The following is a 15,988-nucleotide window of genomic DNA, read 5'->3' as shown; positions in this document are numbered from 1 at the left end:
TTTTAATTTTATTTCATGTCTTTACCAAATGCATATCATGTTAGATTTTGTCTTGCACGGATAATATGCTTTGGGCATAAAAAGTAGAGAACAATAAGTGTCAATGAGAACATTCATTTGATGTATATTAAATAATTTGATGTATAATAAATAGAACATAATTTTAAAAATATAAATATATACAGAATAAAGACAATAGAATTTTTTAGAATTTACAATTAAAAATATGATTTAATTTAAATTTGAAGATAATAGCATACATGTAATACTAATAACAATTTAAAAATATAAAATATTAGAAAGCTAGTCCAGCTAAAAAAATTATTGTGTAAATATTTCATCATTATATAACAAAGAAAGAGAACTATAAATTGAATTTCTATCTGTATTAAAATAATATTTAATCAATGAAAATTACATTTTATAAATATAAATTAATTTTTAATTATTAATTTTAGAATATTTTGTAATTGTGCGTAAATTATGTTGATGAAAAAAATAAAAAATGAGTTAAGCTTCACTGGCGCAACTGCTCTCGAGAAAAATCAAACCTCTTATTATTTACGTTGGAAAAATAAAGTTCATTCCCTCCAATTTGAGTTTGTTAATATTTTTATTTTTATATTTAATGTTTATAAATCATAAAAATCTTTTATCAAAAGACTTGATATCAATAAAAATAAGTATTTTATTGTTTATATGTGTTTTCTTTGCGTAAAAATAAAAATTTAAATAATTAATAATAATAAAATTTAATCATTATTTTTTTTATTACATGTTAAAATTTTGCCCTCTCGAGAATTTTGTCTAGTTCCATTCCTGATTCAAAGGAAGGTCAATGTAAATAAAGAAAGTTATGCAGAAACTCCCTGACAACTCATATCCAATTATTTTTCTAAAGTTTCCTTATTTTCATATTTTTTTTCTTAGAAAATAAACTACTTATTTTTTTTATGAAATTTAATATAAAGTGTGTTTGACTCAAATTCTTTTCTTATAAAGAAGAAAAGCAAAAAATATACCAAACAAAAGACTATCTTATTCTTTATTTGAATAAATTTGAACTAAAATGAGTTAAATGACTATAACCAGATAACAAAAAAGAAGTAAAAATATATCTAGTTGTCTTATATATATATATATATATGCGTAATCTAGTTGGCAGTGGATAAAAGCCAATCCATATTTACCGAATTTTGGTGGGCTTTCTCTCCGTCATCACAAATTTCACTCAGCCGGAAGAGACCACTATACCGTTAGATTCCCGTTCACGTGATACGCACGTGATCGCATTTCCGTATTTGAACTCGCACCTAGCGCCTTTTTCTCCATTTCAGTTTAATACAAACCCAACACGTTCTGGTTCAAAATATGCAAACGAAACGTAAACCCCTTCGTTTCGTTCCCTTCTGTTCCTTCTCCAACGGCGCAGAAACACCCTTTTCCGTTGTTGATTCTCCCTTCTCTTCTCTCACACTGTTCCTCACAGGATAAGCTCACACACGAAATCTCTTTCCGTATGATCGCTTCAGAGTTCCGCCAGTTTCGACGCTTCGTGTTATTCACATTCATTGATTTTTGCATGCAAATAGATTTCTAGGGTTTCCAAGACGGCTCGAGTTAGACAGAGATGGAGAATGCAGAATGCGTGCGAGTGGCGGTGAATATTCGTCCCCTGATTACGTCGGAGCTTCTTCTTGGCTGCACAGATTGTATTTCCGTTGTTCCCGGTGAACCTCAGGTGCTATGTTATTTCTTAATTTTGATTTTGATGTTCTGCGATGTGGTTTACTTGGCAATTTTGAAGTTTATGCTTTCTTCTACCGTAAAACCTATGAAATTGACGTTGGTGCGTACGGTAGGTGCAAATAGGATCGCATTCTTTCACGTTTGATTATGTATATGGTAGCACGGGATCACCTTCCTCTGCAATATATGATGATTGTGTAGCGCCGCTTGTTGATGCACTCTTCCATGGATATAATGCCACAGTTCTTGCATACGGTCAGGTATAATTAATTTTAAATATTGTTGGTTATGTTGCACTCGTGATTGTGAAATTTTCATTTGAGAAACTTGTGCGTTGTTAGACATTGAGTTTTTTATTCCTTTCTCATTTTGTAAGACGGGCTCTGGGAAAACATACACCATGGGCACTGATTATAATGGAGAGGGAAGTAGTGGTGGAATTATACCCATGGTATTGGAAACCATATTCAACAAAGTTAAGGCTACAAATGACTCCACGGAATTCTTGATTAGAGTATCATTTATTGAGGTAAACAATGCTGTGTGTTGGTTGATGAATTTCTCTGAAATTGTCAATTGAGATCAAACTTTGTAACTTGATCTGCTAAAAATTGCAGATATTTAAGGAAGAGGTTTTTGATTTGCTTGATCCTAATTCATCTAAAGGAGAGGCGGCATCAACGGCAAAGGTTGCTGTGCCTACCAGAGTTCCCATACAAATCAGAGAAACTGCGAATGGAGGAATAACACTTGCTGGAGTGACTGAGGCTGATGTCAAGACAAAAGAAGAAATGACATCGTATCTCTTAAGTGGTTCATTGTCACGTGCCACTGGGAGTACAAACATGAATAGTCAATCAAGGTGAAATACCATATAGATGTTTCTAGAATTCTTTTGCTTTGACAATAATAATGAATGATACATATGAAACGTACATCGATGAGAAATTAATTTATAGTATATTAACTGTGTGGTTCATATGTTTTGCCTAGTCGTTCACATGCTATCTTCACGATCACAATGGAGCAAAAGAATGGTGATGACATCTTATGTGCCAAACTCCATTTAGTGGACCTAGCTGGATCTGAACGTGCGAAACGAACTGGTGCGGATGGCTTGCGTTTAAAAGAAGGTATTTCTCATTGTTAATGATACAAATTACACTATAAGTGTACAACAAAATTATAGGGTTTGGATATCTTTTATAGAAAACAATATTTCTGTACAATTATTAAAATATAAGTAGTTGAAAATTGAGTTAATTGAAGCCCATTCTGCTGGCTGAGTTCTTTTATAAATGCAACTTGTCTGTTATTTAATATTCAGTTATTTTTTTCATGGATTAGGAATTCATATCAACAAGGGTTTATTAGCTCTTGGAAATGTAATAAGTGCGTTGGGAGATGAAAAAAAGCGAAAAGAAGGAGGCCATGTGCCATATCGTGATAGCAAGTTAACGCGCCTACTTCAGGTTTGTACAATCCTTGTTTAAACAATAAAAGTAGTACATTCTTATATTCGGTAAATCTGTCTTGTCCACTGTATCAGTTATATAAATGATACTTTCTAGAATGCAAGACAATGTAAGAAACATTAGGACATGAAAACAAAACTTTTATAAGAATATACAAATGTTTACTCACAAGCATAATGAGAATAAACTTCGTAGACTTTCAATATATATAGATCGGAACTATTTTATAAAATTAAGGCTAAATCTTATGTATTTATCATAATTTTTTTTTATAAGCTTGACCTTCCATTAATCTATTTTAGAAAAAATTATATTAATGTTGACTTAGCTAATAAACTTAATTTTAAATAAGTCGGTAAATATAATTTTAAATAAACCTATGAGTCATTTTTTATTTATTTGATATAAAGATAATTTACTTTATTACTATTAAATTATACATTTTAAAAGAAAAATATAAAATTAACATAAGAATTTTTAAAATATAAACTAAGAATTTTGAAAACTAACGTAAGATTTTTCAAAACTAATTCAATTGAAAAAAAATAAAACTAAAGTAAGAATTTAAAAACAATAACTAAAATTATAAAACTAACATAAGCTGCACTTTTAAAAACACTATAAAAATATAAAACTGTAAGGTGCACTTTATATAATATGTAGCTCTTACTAGTTTACGTAATTCCTCACCCTAATTGTAAACAAAACCCACATAATATTGACTTTTATGATAAATTTATTTATTTAATTATTATATTGTCAATATAATGTAATATGTATATTATTAATTTTTATTATATTATACAAATAAATAGATTAACCTATCAAGTCTAACAAATTTTTTTATAAATCTAAATCTAGTCTTTATGAATGAATAGACTTTTCTAAAATATTAAACCTATCTTTTGTCAAGTCAAGATAGGATGGTTTGGCCTTTAAACAAGTCACCCTCCTATTTAAGATTTAGTTTATTTCCATCCCTATCCACAAGCTCATGGATTCTTGATACTGCACCTTGCCATTTGTTTGATGTATGAAAGCCCTTGAACTAAAATGTCAGGTGAGTAGAATGTATTGCCACTTCTATCTTGGAACTTATTTGAAAAAGCCTATTACTAAAAAAATGTGATAAAAAAGCTTTGTCTAAAGTGATTAGTTAACATATCTATGTCATGGATTTTTTAATTTCTTTTTCACAACATGGAATTGGATGATGAATATTGTAGGATTCTCTTGGAGGAAACAGCAAAACTGTGATGATAGGTACTAACTCAATGCATGATGACATTATTGATATTTTTGTTTCTATAGTCATGCATCATCTAACCTGTCGAGAATTTTACAGCATGTGTTAGTCCCGCTGACACAAATGCTGAAGAGACATTGAACACTTTAAAGTATGCAAACCGAGCTCGTAACATTCAGAACAAGGCAATTGTAAGTGCTTTGTATTCATCTTTTTAATGCCTTGTTCTTTTTCTACTCCAAGCAGGGTAGTTTGTCTTGATAATTTTGAATTTTATTGTTTCAGATTAATCGTGACCCAGTGGCAGCTCAGGTGCAAACAATGCGGAATCAGATTGAGCAATTGCATGCCGAGCTTCTATTTTACAGAGGTGATGCCAGTGGACCAATTGAGGAGCTTCAGGTACATCATAATTTTAGAAGGTGTCACATTTGTTTATATGTTTTTTATGTCCTTTGATGATATTTTTCTTTTAAATATTTTCCAGATGCTTAAACACAAAATATCCTTACTTGAAGCAAGTAATGCAGAGCTACAAAAGGAGCTTAAAAGACGCCAAGTAACCTCCGAGAGTTTAGCACAACGTGCTCTCGAGGCCCAGGTCTTCTTTTGATCCTTTCTTCCTTAGAATATCTCTGTAATGTTCTTTTTGACTTCTGGTGCTGGTCTCACACTCGGTATTGAAAATGTTTTTAGGTTGAAAAGGATCAATTAATTTTGAAAATAGAATCAATTCGTAACGGTAAATCATGGGACGAGATTGACTCAAATTCAAATCAGGTTTGAATGTGTTATGTCTATGGGTGGTTACAATTATTTGGAAGTAGATCCGTCACTGAAACATGCTCTGAACATTTTTTTTTAGGATTATGACCTACTGAAATCTTACGTGTCAAAGATCCAAGATTTGGAAGGAGAGTTGCTAAATTTGAAAACTTCAAATGCCACGAATTCAAGCCGTTTTGTTGACTGTGCTGATTCCGATGATGATGGATATGAATCAAAACATGCTTTATTTGCACGAGGTAATGAATTATCTTCTACTTGTGATGCCAAAGCAATTGATATATCAGATAGTGCATTGGGAATTTATTTTGTTGTTGTATCGTGGTTCTTTTATTGAGTCTTAATCTTGTAAGATGACAGTAAAAGTATTGTTGATGAATGATCACTAATTTGTTTTAGACTTTTAGTTGAGACAAGTCCATCCATCAAAATTTTGAGATTTACTTGACGAATTCTGAAAGATACTGCAAAAACATTGGGAGTTCTTAATTCTGACTTTGTTTTTAATTTTTTTTTTCTCTATGTACATAGGCATTTTATCGTAAATATTGATTTTTTTAAGCATTTGTATTTTTGCAGATGAGATGGAAGATGATGCAAAGGAACTAGAACACTCATCTATTCAAGAAAAGTTGGATGAAGAACTCAAAGAATTGGATAAGAAACTTGAACAAAAGGAGGTAAAATTTGCTTTATCTAGTTGTAAAGTCATTTAGATGTTGACCTTGTTTTTATAGTTTTTTGACTTTTGATTTGCTGATACTTTTGTCAAATTATGCAAATTTATAAAATTACACCAACAATTAATCCTTTTCCCATTTTCAAAGCCATGCTTTCCTTCTAAATAAAAGCTTTTCGTGTGGGCACTGTTTCTTCACCTCATTTATTCTTTTTTTAAAACCTGAGGAGTTTTAACTAGCTTAAGCAGGTTCATAGGTATCTCTTTGATTTTCCTTTTCTTTTTAATTAAAGGAAATATACTGCATACTCAAACTGAAGCCTTTTCTAATTCTCTTACCGCCAACCTTCTTAGATGAAAAAATATATCAAGACAGAAAACTGAGCTACAGCCTACAGACTTACTTTCGAAACCAGTAAATATATTATAACAGAAAAGGAAAATCAAAGAGACTATGCCTTTGAACATTGAACCTGTTTAAGCTAGCTACCACTCCTCGGGATTTTAAAAATGAAAAAATGAGGTGAAGAAATGGTGCTCACATGAATTTTAGAAGGAAAGCATTGCTTCATAAAACTGCTTTCAAATTGCAAATTAAATCTATTGTATTACTTGTTTAGTGTAGGAATATGATTTTTTTTAACATGTATCTAGATTTTTTTTTCCTTGGTTGAAGGCTGAAATGAAGCTGATCAGTAATGCTGATCCTTCAGTTCTCAGACATCATTATGAAAAGAAACTTCTTGAGATGGAACAAGAAAAGAAAATTTTACAGGTAATCAGTTGTCTTGTGCTATGATATGATATCTAGTGTACTTCTTGAGAGGTTTCCTTTACTTTAAAAATAGTGTGATAACCCTTCCACATATAACTGGTAGAAAGAAATTGAGGAACTGAAGTGCAATCTTGCAAATATTTCATCCACCTCTGATGACGGGTGTCAAAAATTGAAGCAGGATTATCTTCAAAAATTGAATACTCTTGAGGCACAGGTGATTTGTTATTTAAATGTATCAACGCTCAATGCCCACTGAATGTAATGAACTGATTATTTTCTTAACAGGTAGCAGAGTTGAAGAAGAAACAAGATGATCAGGCTCAACTCCTGAAGCAAAAACAGAAGAGTGATGAGGCTGCAAAACGACTTCAGGATGAGATCCAGAAAATTAAAGCACAAAAGGTGCAATGATCCTGTGAGACTTTGTATTTGCAGTCACTAGCAGAAAACTTATATTATCAGATGTGGCACTTCTCAGTTTTTTTTTTCTTCCATTTTTTTTTCTTCTTTAGGCTCATCTTCAAAATAAGATTAAGCAGGAATCTGAACAGTTTAGGATATGGAAAGCTTCACGTGAAAAAGAAGTTCTCCAGGTAAATTCAAATGGGCAAATTTCTTTAATAACATTCTTAGTCTTTTTTTTCCATTCTATAGCATTCTATAGCCATATAGAGGGTAAATTTTTCTCAACTTCTGGGAGTCCCTTTTTTTTATTTATTTATTCGATACTGGTCTTGTCTGTACTTTTATCTCTTATCCATATAAAGAGGGGATCAGGGAATAACTCCTTTCAGTCTTTATTGCAAGCACAGCAACATCTCTCACCAACACGGTTTCAGCAAATATATTAGTTACGAATAATGATAGCAAATCCTCTAATACGTATTTTGAATTTTTTATTAATTCCAGCTTAAGAAAGAGGGGAGAAAGAATGAACATGAGATGCATAAGCTGTTAGCATTGAATCAGAGACAAAAGATGGTGAGCTGATGTTCATATCACTTTCAGTTGTGGTCTTATTTCGATGCTGTTTATCTCACCATGTATTTTCGTCGTAGGTATTGCAAAGGAAGACAGAAGAAGCTTCCTTGGCCACGAAAAGGTTGAAAGAACTTCTAGAATCACGAAAGGCTTCCTCACGTGAAACTATGGGTTAGGAGATTTGCTGTATCATGTAGCTATTTTTCCTATTTTGTCAGCTTACCAATAACCAGCAATGTGTTGTTTTATAATCAGGTGTTGGAGGTGGGAATGGCCCTGGAACTCAGGTACTTGTTACTTTATGATGAGTTTGAAAATTGCATACAAAGATCAAATTAATTAAATGGGTCCTAGACATGCTGGACATATTAAAGATTGTATGCCTCTTCTTTTCGTATTGATCAGACTTCGCATCATACTCGATGCATGGTAATAAGTGGATGTTTTGGTTTCTTCTACTTCACATTTTTTTTTCCTCTTTGAAAGGCTTTGATGAAAGCAATTGAACATGAGATTGAAGTCAATGTCCGGGTGCACGAAGTTCGTTCAGAATGTGAACATCAAAAGGAAGTGTATGTTCCCTTCTCCACTTTAAGATTGTTAAAAATCAGTTGGTAACATGCTTGTTTAAATTTGTGAATATTTATTTATTTATTTATTTTGGTATTTTGAAGCAATATGTTGAATGGTTAATATGTCGGAAATGCCATTCATTTTATATCTGTAAAAATCTGATAATTTGTATTATTTTAACCTCTTTTAAATAGGATAGTATGGATTAGCCGATTCGTGGCACTGGACAATGCCATTACTTCATCATTGTATTCATTTTCTTGTGCGCCAAATTTGGTTTTAAACTTTAAATACAAGTCAAACGTAACAGATGAGAAAATTTGGACCGATTGTGTCTAAGGAGTATCTAACGGTGGGTGGATGTTATCAACACTGGTTTTTGAGGGAGTTTTCAAAACGATTTGTAATTGTGATTATTGTGGGTCTGTAATCATTCAATGTCAGATTCAAAAGAGGGGTAAAAGAGCAATCGAGGTTAATATTTTTGCAATGAAATCTATAACAACATTGGTTTGAGTCGAAAACCCAATGTTATATAGCAAAGGCTAAAAATTCTGTTGGGCATGTTACATGCAGTTTTTATGTTTTATTTTTATTAGAGCTTTCTCACTAATTTGGAGCTTCTAATCCTCCCCTTTCCATTGTTGGTTAGATTTTCCCTCAGTTGTCTCAGCTGCTCTTAGCGGACAAGATGAGGGTGTTATTCATTAGACTCTAGTTTCTGCCTTTCTTTGTTATGTTTCTGATGTATCAAAAAAAATTATTTGTTGCTTTTCATTTCAGGAGAGCTAAAATGGCGGAGGAGATGACGAGGTTAAAGGAAGAAGCACAAATGATGAAGCAAAATAGTACAAGGTGAAATGCCTGGCAGTTAAATATTTTTCTTTCAAGAATTGTACTATCGTTTTTTACTTTTCTGGCAATCTGTCTATGTTTGACAAACTCTAACTTGATGTAATGTAGTGATTGTTCCACATCAATGTCTCCTGGTGCAAGAAATTCTAGGATTTTTGCCCTTGAAAACATGCTTTCGACTTCTTCTGCAACTCTAGTGTCTATGTTATCCCAGTTATCAGAGGCAGAAGAACAGGAGCGGGTTTTCAGTGGTAAAGGGCGCTGGAACCAAGTCCGGACCCTTGCTGATGCCAAGAATTTGATGAATTATTTGTTTAATATTGCATCTTCGTCCAGGTATTACTTTATCTGTATATCATGTCAATGCTATATACCTTAAGAAGTTAAACTAGGTGTTAAATCACAACTAATCTAAATATTCCCTGGGGTAAACTGATAGCATTTTCTTCGTGTGTTTTTTTGTCACAGGTGTTTATTACGTGATAAAGAAGTGATTTGTAGAGAGAAGGACACGGAAATGAGAGACCTTAAACAAAAAGTAGTGGGGTTAAGCTACTTACTCCGACAGTCAGAAATGATAAAAACTGAACTTACTAATAAGTTGAAGTTGCAGGTTTGTGTTTATCTATCTATTATTTATTCTCTTTACATATAAATTATAATAACTTTATTGAATGATGATATTTTTAGAAATTATTATTTAAAAGAGTATTTTTAGTTATTTTTATTAAATATAAGTGTTTTTATTAATCTTTTATCTCTTTTAATCCATCATTTTATTTTTATTTATAAAAAATTATATTTTAAAAATAATAATTAAAAATAACTTTGTATTATTTATGATAAATCTAATATATCTAATATATAATAAAAATATTTATTTATTATAAATTTTAATTATAATATATGTATTTAAATGTATTTATCTTCTTTATATATAAATTAAAATAATTATTTTTGAACGAAAGTGATTTTAAAATCATTCAATATTGATGAACATGAGCTATAAAATTGTTCTAACTTAACTAATTACTTTGAAATTGAATCCTGTGTATATATAATATTGGTATAAAATTGTTCCAATTTAATTAATTACTTCAAAATCTCAGTCCTATGTATATATAACATGAGAGTTTAATTAATTGAATTTGTCTTAAATTCCTATCTTTTTAATCTATCACTTTTTTATAAATTAAATTTTAATAATTTAAAATAAAATTATTAATAATCAAATTATTTATGAAAAATCTAATATTTAATAAAAATACTTATTTTTTATAAATTTTAATTATAATATAATTTATATACTTAAAAGTATTTATTTATTATAAGTGTTAATTACCCCTAAACAATATTATAACTTTTAGTCATACTAAAAGATATCATTTACATCACATACTAAAATAGTGGTGGCTATTCACTTTAAAGCTTTAAGTAAATAACTAGTTAATCTTCCTTCTTTTCGATCTAATTTAACTGTTTGATAATATTTTATTATTAACATATTTTCCCGGTATCATTTAAACTGAATGACAGAGTGAAGCTTTGAAAAGATTCTCAGATGTGGAAGATTCAGAATATTCTGACGTGAATGTTGGAGCTCACAAGTATGACTTGCGCAAGCCGGTAAGTCTCGCATTTAGTGGGAAATAGCTTATTATTACAACAACCCCTGCAATAGATTTTCTATCTCATACTAATAGCATTTTTAGCCACTGCATTTAGTGGGAAATAGCTTATTATTTAATTCGCTGCAAACTTAATTTAACTTCAGGAATACCGCCGGTCTACCCTTCTATTGGAGGACATGGATACATCTGAGACAGAGTCAGATGATTATGATTTAACAGATGATGAGTGGGAAGAATCAGGAAAATTAAGGGTTGGGAAAAAGAAATCTAAAACAAGACGCTCAGACATGGAAAATAATCAATCCAATATCAACATTTCAGAAGATTTTAAAGAAAATTCAAGTGATGTAGTTGTAGATGCATATGGGGAAACTGCATCGGATATTTGCTGCCCTTGTAGTAGAACCTCATCATGCAAGACAACAAAATGCAAGTGCAAAGCTTTGGGCTGTAGTTGTGGGAGTTCTTGCGGTTGCTTAGCAACCAAGTGTGCCAACAGAGCATCATCAAATGAATCACACGAGCCAACTCAATCGAGATTGGTTCAAAGGTGCGGAAATAATCCATGTAGCGAAGAAACAGACAATGATCGCCATCTTGTTACTCAAGGTGCAGAGTTACTTCAGGGAGCACTGATTGATACGCTTGCCCGGACAAACAGTGACCAAGGGCCCAGAAAACCCCTCTCTGACATAGGAAATACACAGGTATCACTCATCCTTAAAAACGTCGAGATGTTTCTTGATTAAAAAAATGTCTCCCCGCATCAGCAATTCATTTATAATTTATATTAATTCAAGTTTCACATCTATTTTTATAAAATAAAATTGGTGTATTATATATTTTTAAAATATATTAAAATATAAATATTTTAATTATTTTTAAATTATTATTTAATTTTAACAAAATTTGATATAAATATATAAGATGTAAAGTTATAATTCAATAGTTGGTTGATAAAATTTACATTTTATTGAGTTATCTAATAATTAATAAAATTTACACTACTGTTATTTAAATCTTATATATATATATATATATATATATATATATATATATATATATATATATTATAGAAGAGTTGAGACATTTCGTATATTTAATAATTATACATAAACATAATATTAGAAGATTATGGATAGTTATTTAGATAAAATATAAAAAAAAATTACATCTTAGGAGTATAATAGTTCACTAAAAGATAGAGATCATAAGTAATTATATACTCCAATCCTTTTTATTAATAGGTATAGATATCATCCTATTATTGAAAGACACATTAAGGTTATTCATGTGGTTGGAATAGTTAAAGTATGGAGACTTAGTACACGTAGTTTTATTAGTTTTATCTTTTAATTCTTATAATTTAAAATAGATATATTTAGTCTTTATATTTAAAATCTTTAATCATTTTTTATCTTTGTTGTTAATTTTTTTATAATGTTATTTTCGTGTGAGTGACTTGATTTATTAATTCTTAAATCTTAAACTATTAAGTGACACATTACCGTTATATTGATTTAATAAGTTTGTGTCACTCATTAAAAATGATATTATAAAAGAATTATAACAATAAAGACTAAAAAAATATAAATATAAGGACTAAAAAATATTTATTTTAATTTATAAAAATTAAAAGGTAAAAATTATATAAACTAAAAAAATATTCTAATTAACATATCTTGTCGTTAAGATGTGAAACTAGAAATGCTTTAAAAATTCATTTATATTACACTATCTCCACTCATTAATTATTGACTAAATTGTGTTTTTATTTTCTTATAATGTTTAATTTTTATTTAGTCTTTTAATTTTTAAATTTATAGTTTTAGTCTCTCAATTTTAGTTAGACATTAAACAAATGACATAAAAATTGTATTTTTAATCTTTATTTTTGCTTGTTAATAAAAATAGATGAAAATGAGATAAAAAGGGGAAATAAAATATAATTTAACAGAAATTTTATTAAATGTTAATTATCACATCATTTAATAGTAATGATCAACATTATAATTTGACTTAAATATATTATTAGTTTCTTAAAAGGTAAATTTATTTTTAATTTTTCAAATTTAAAAATTGCTCTTTTAATCTTTGTAAGTTTCAAAAAATTTATTTTAATTTTTTAAATCACCAATAACATATCTACCTGTAACAGATTGAGACAATTATATAACATCAATTAAATTTAATATGATAATTTTACTAATTGAGATATCAGTAGATTAACTTTGTTGAATAAAATTTGACAGGTTCATTGACGAAATTTCGACATAAGAATTAAAGCAATTTTTTTTATTTAAAATATGAGATTAAAAACTAATTTTAAATTAGAAAATTAAAAATATATTTAAACCTTATAAGTTTAATCAACAATAAATGAAAAATTAACTATGGTGCCAAAATTACACATTTATAAATTTAAGAAATTAAAATTATAAAGAATAAAAAAACGGGAGATTAAATATTATTGAAGGATAACGTGTGCAATTTTAATTTCACAATAGATTCAAATTCTATTACATATCAAACGATTTGTTGATAATTGCTATCGATAGATTGCAATTTTTTTTTTTAATTTCACGAAATAATGTGTTTGTGCTTTACATTGTATCAAGATGGCCTTTTTATCGTATTTTTTCTCCTTTCATGTCTATCTTGCTATCTTGTCTGCCGTGTTCCGTTAAGCATTACCATTCCTAATCGCAGGTCAAATCAAATACCAATAATGGAAATGAGAGGAAGAAATCGCGGACATCCACGGTAATTATTGTTCCAGATCGGCTACCACCTTCGCCGCAGCCACAGAATTTCGAAGTCCCCAACCTCAACCCGAGGAAAGAAAATAACACCATTATTAATGAAACAAATGCCAGTGTGAATAAACCAACACATAAAAGGTCCAAATCCAGACCGGAAAATGCTGCATGCGTCCCTAGGGCAGAGGGTAATTTTTTGGACCCAGATGTACACTTGAAAGCAGCATCAAGGACTTTTCGAAGGGCAGCATCATCTAACAGTAGCGTGCCATTTTGGGACAGAAATGCTGGCAAATCTGATCAATCTGTTAGTAAAGAACCTGAAGCTTTTGAAACAAGGAGTTCTCTACGAAAGAAAAGAACACTAGACGAAAAAGAGAACAACAGACGCTGATCATTTTGTTGATGTTTATACCCAAAGGAACACTAACCAACACGTCTTGCGGGGATTTTGTTGAAGAAAGAAGATATCGGTGGTATGCGCTAATCAGTTTGAAGTGCATTTGGCTCGATTTTCTTGGTTCCTATACTGTTAATTTAAGCATTCCATGAGGTTTTAGATGAAGGGCCGGAACTGATAGTCTTCTGCATGATGAGGTGAAAATATGATGGGTCAAAGCTCAGTGTTTGAGTCGAATCCCTCAGTGGTAAAAATCTTTTCTGCTGAATGGTCATAGTAGTGTAAATTGATAAAGTTTTAATTGGAAGAATAATTTTAAGTTTTAGGAAATTTAAATTGTTTTGATTTTCTTTTATATTTTAGATTAATTAATTCCTTTTTTGTAATTTCTAATTCTTAATTTAAATAGGATAATTTAATTTTGGCAAATGTAAACTTTATCTTTTAAATATATATTGGTGTCAAATTTTTTAAAATATATATTTAAAAATGAAATTTTAATATTAAATTTTACCAAAAAATATATTAGTCAATTCTTAAATATATAATAATTCGAAAGTAATTATAGATATTAAACAACTAAAAATATAAATGATAATATTTTTTACATAAACAATTTATCTTAAAAGAAAAATTCAAGGAACTCTTTTTTATTGTGTGTATGAGATTATATAATTTGAAAACGTTAAGTATACTTTATTAAACATTTTAAGTTTTATAAAATTTAATATTTAGCGACTTTGGTATTTTTAACACCGTTTTTTTTTTCAATTATAGTTTCTTTATTTTTAACTTTTTATTGAGTCTAATATTAATATAATATTATTTAACTAGAAATCATCCGATAAACGGTAGTAATTATAATAAAATTTAACAAATTTTAATTATGTAACAATCAATATTAAATGACAATACAATTTTTTATTATATATCAAATTAAATTATTTTCAAATACTCATGGGCACTCACTCTATAAACGTCTTGTATTAATAGCGAGATGGATGTATAGTTTCTCCAAGTTTATGAATCTCGGGGATCCTTTCCTTGCTGAGTTGCTGGCAGTCAAAACAGGCTTACAAGTTGGCTGGGATCAAGGCTACATGCTTACAAGCGACTGTTAAATTCGACATGAAAGAGGAGAATCCCTTTTTGTATATATTATTGTTATAATAAGGATTTAATTCTAAACTATTTTATTTAAATACATATAGATTTAATTCTAAAAAGTTGTTAAATTCAGTAATCATTAAATTCAAATTCAAATACTTTTTTTTTAGTATTTAACATAATTATATATTTAATACTTAAGTTTTAAATTAATAGTTAAATTGAGATAACATTACACCAATCAAATGTAATGTACATGATATTTTTATTTTATATAATTAAAATTTATAATAAATAAATTCAGGTGGATATATAAATTATTTATATTAAATAAATATTTTATAATATAAATTATATTTTAGATTATGATAAATAATTTATCATTTAATAAAATATTTTAACTAATAATTCATTTTTTTAAAAATTATTAAAATTTAATTTAAAAATAAAATGATAGATTAAAATATATAAGATGTTATATTTTATTTCTAAACTCAATCTTGTTTAAGAAAAATAAATACAATATTGTTATTAAAAATAATCCTTCAAAATATTTTTATTTGAAAAATAAATACAATACTGTTATTAAAATATTTTTATTTAAAATATTCTTAATTTTTAATTTTTTTATTTTTAATTTTACATCCATAATATTTAATTTAGTACTTTTTTTTTCACACATCTTTCCTATTTTTTTTCAGGTTTTATATGCACTCCCTTACTTTTCTTTCATCTACTTATTTTGGTAGCATATAAAAATTAAAAAAGAAAGTGTGTAAAAAAGAAGAAAAAAGTAACAAACTAAAAATTAGAAGTGTAAAATTAAAAAAAATTTAAAAAATACAATATTTTATAATTTAAAAAAAAATATAAAAGAAATGTACTTATAAGAAGGAGGTGCATATATTATGAGCCAATAATTAGTTTAACAAAAGGGCCCAAATAAATAAAAATAAGGCTCATGATAAA

The 15,988-nt window shown here is 28.8% G+C and overlaps 1 protein-coding gene across 1 annotated transcript; it reads left to right on the top strand.

Moving 5' to 3' along the window:
* The first annotated feature begins 773 nt into the window (after nt 1-773).
* Nucleotides 774-14,242, top strand: LOC109797795 (kinesin-like protein KIN-4C). Its single transcript, XM_029270882.2, has 27 exons — nt 774-1,741; nt 1,863-2,009; nt 2,126-2,278; nt 2,367-2,611; nt 2,743-2,882; nt 3,097-3,221; nt 4,451-4,487; nt 4,570-4,661; nt 4,756-4,872; nt 4,958-5,071; nt 5,167-5,250; nt 5,336-5,495; nt 5,836-5,936; nt 6,612-6,710; nt 6,814-6,927; nt 6,999-7,115; nt 7,226-7,306; nt 7,623-7,694; nt 7,772-7,865; nt 7,950-7,981; nt 8,181-8,266; nt 9,051-9,122; nt 9,231-9,458; nt 9,591-9,735; nt 10,659-10,748; nt 10,897-11,460; nt 13,463-14,242. Exons 1-27 carry the CDS (start codon nt 1,631-1,633, stop codon nt 13,904-13,906), a joined length of 3,864 nt encoding a protein of 1,287 aa, XP_029126715.1. The 5' UTR covers nt 774-1,630; the 3' UTR covers nt 13,907-14,242.
* The last annotated feature ends 1,746 nt before the right edge of the window (nt 14,243-15,988 follow it).

Source organism: Cajanus cajan, chromosome 6 (genome assembly GCF_000230855.2).
Source record: "Cajanus cajan strain Asha chromosome 6, NIPB_CcT2T_4, whole genome shotgun sequence".
NCBI lineage: Eukaryota > Viridiplantae > Streptophyta > Magnoliopsida > Fabales > Fabaceae > Cajanus > Cajanus cajan.
Note: the sequence above shows the minus strand (reverse complement) of the source record. Positions and strands in the feature narration are given on the sequence as shown.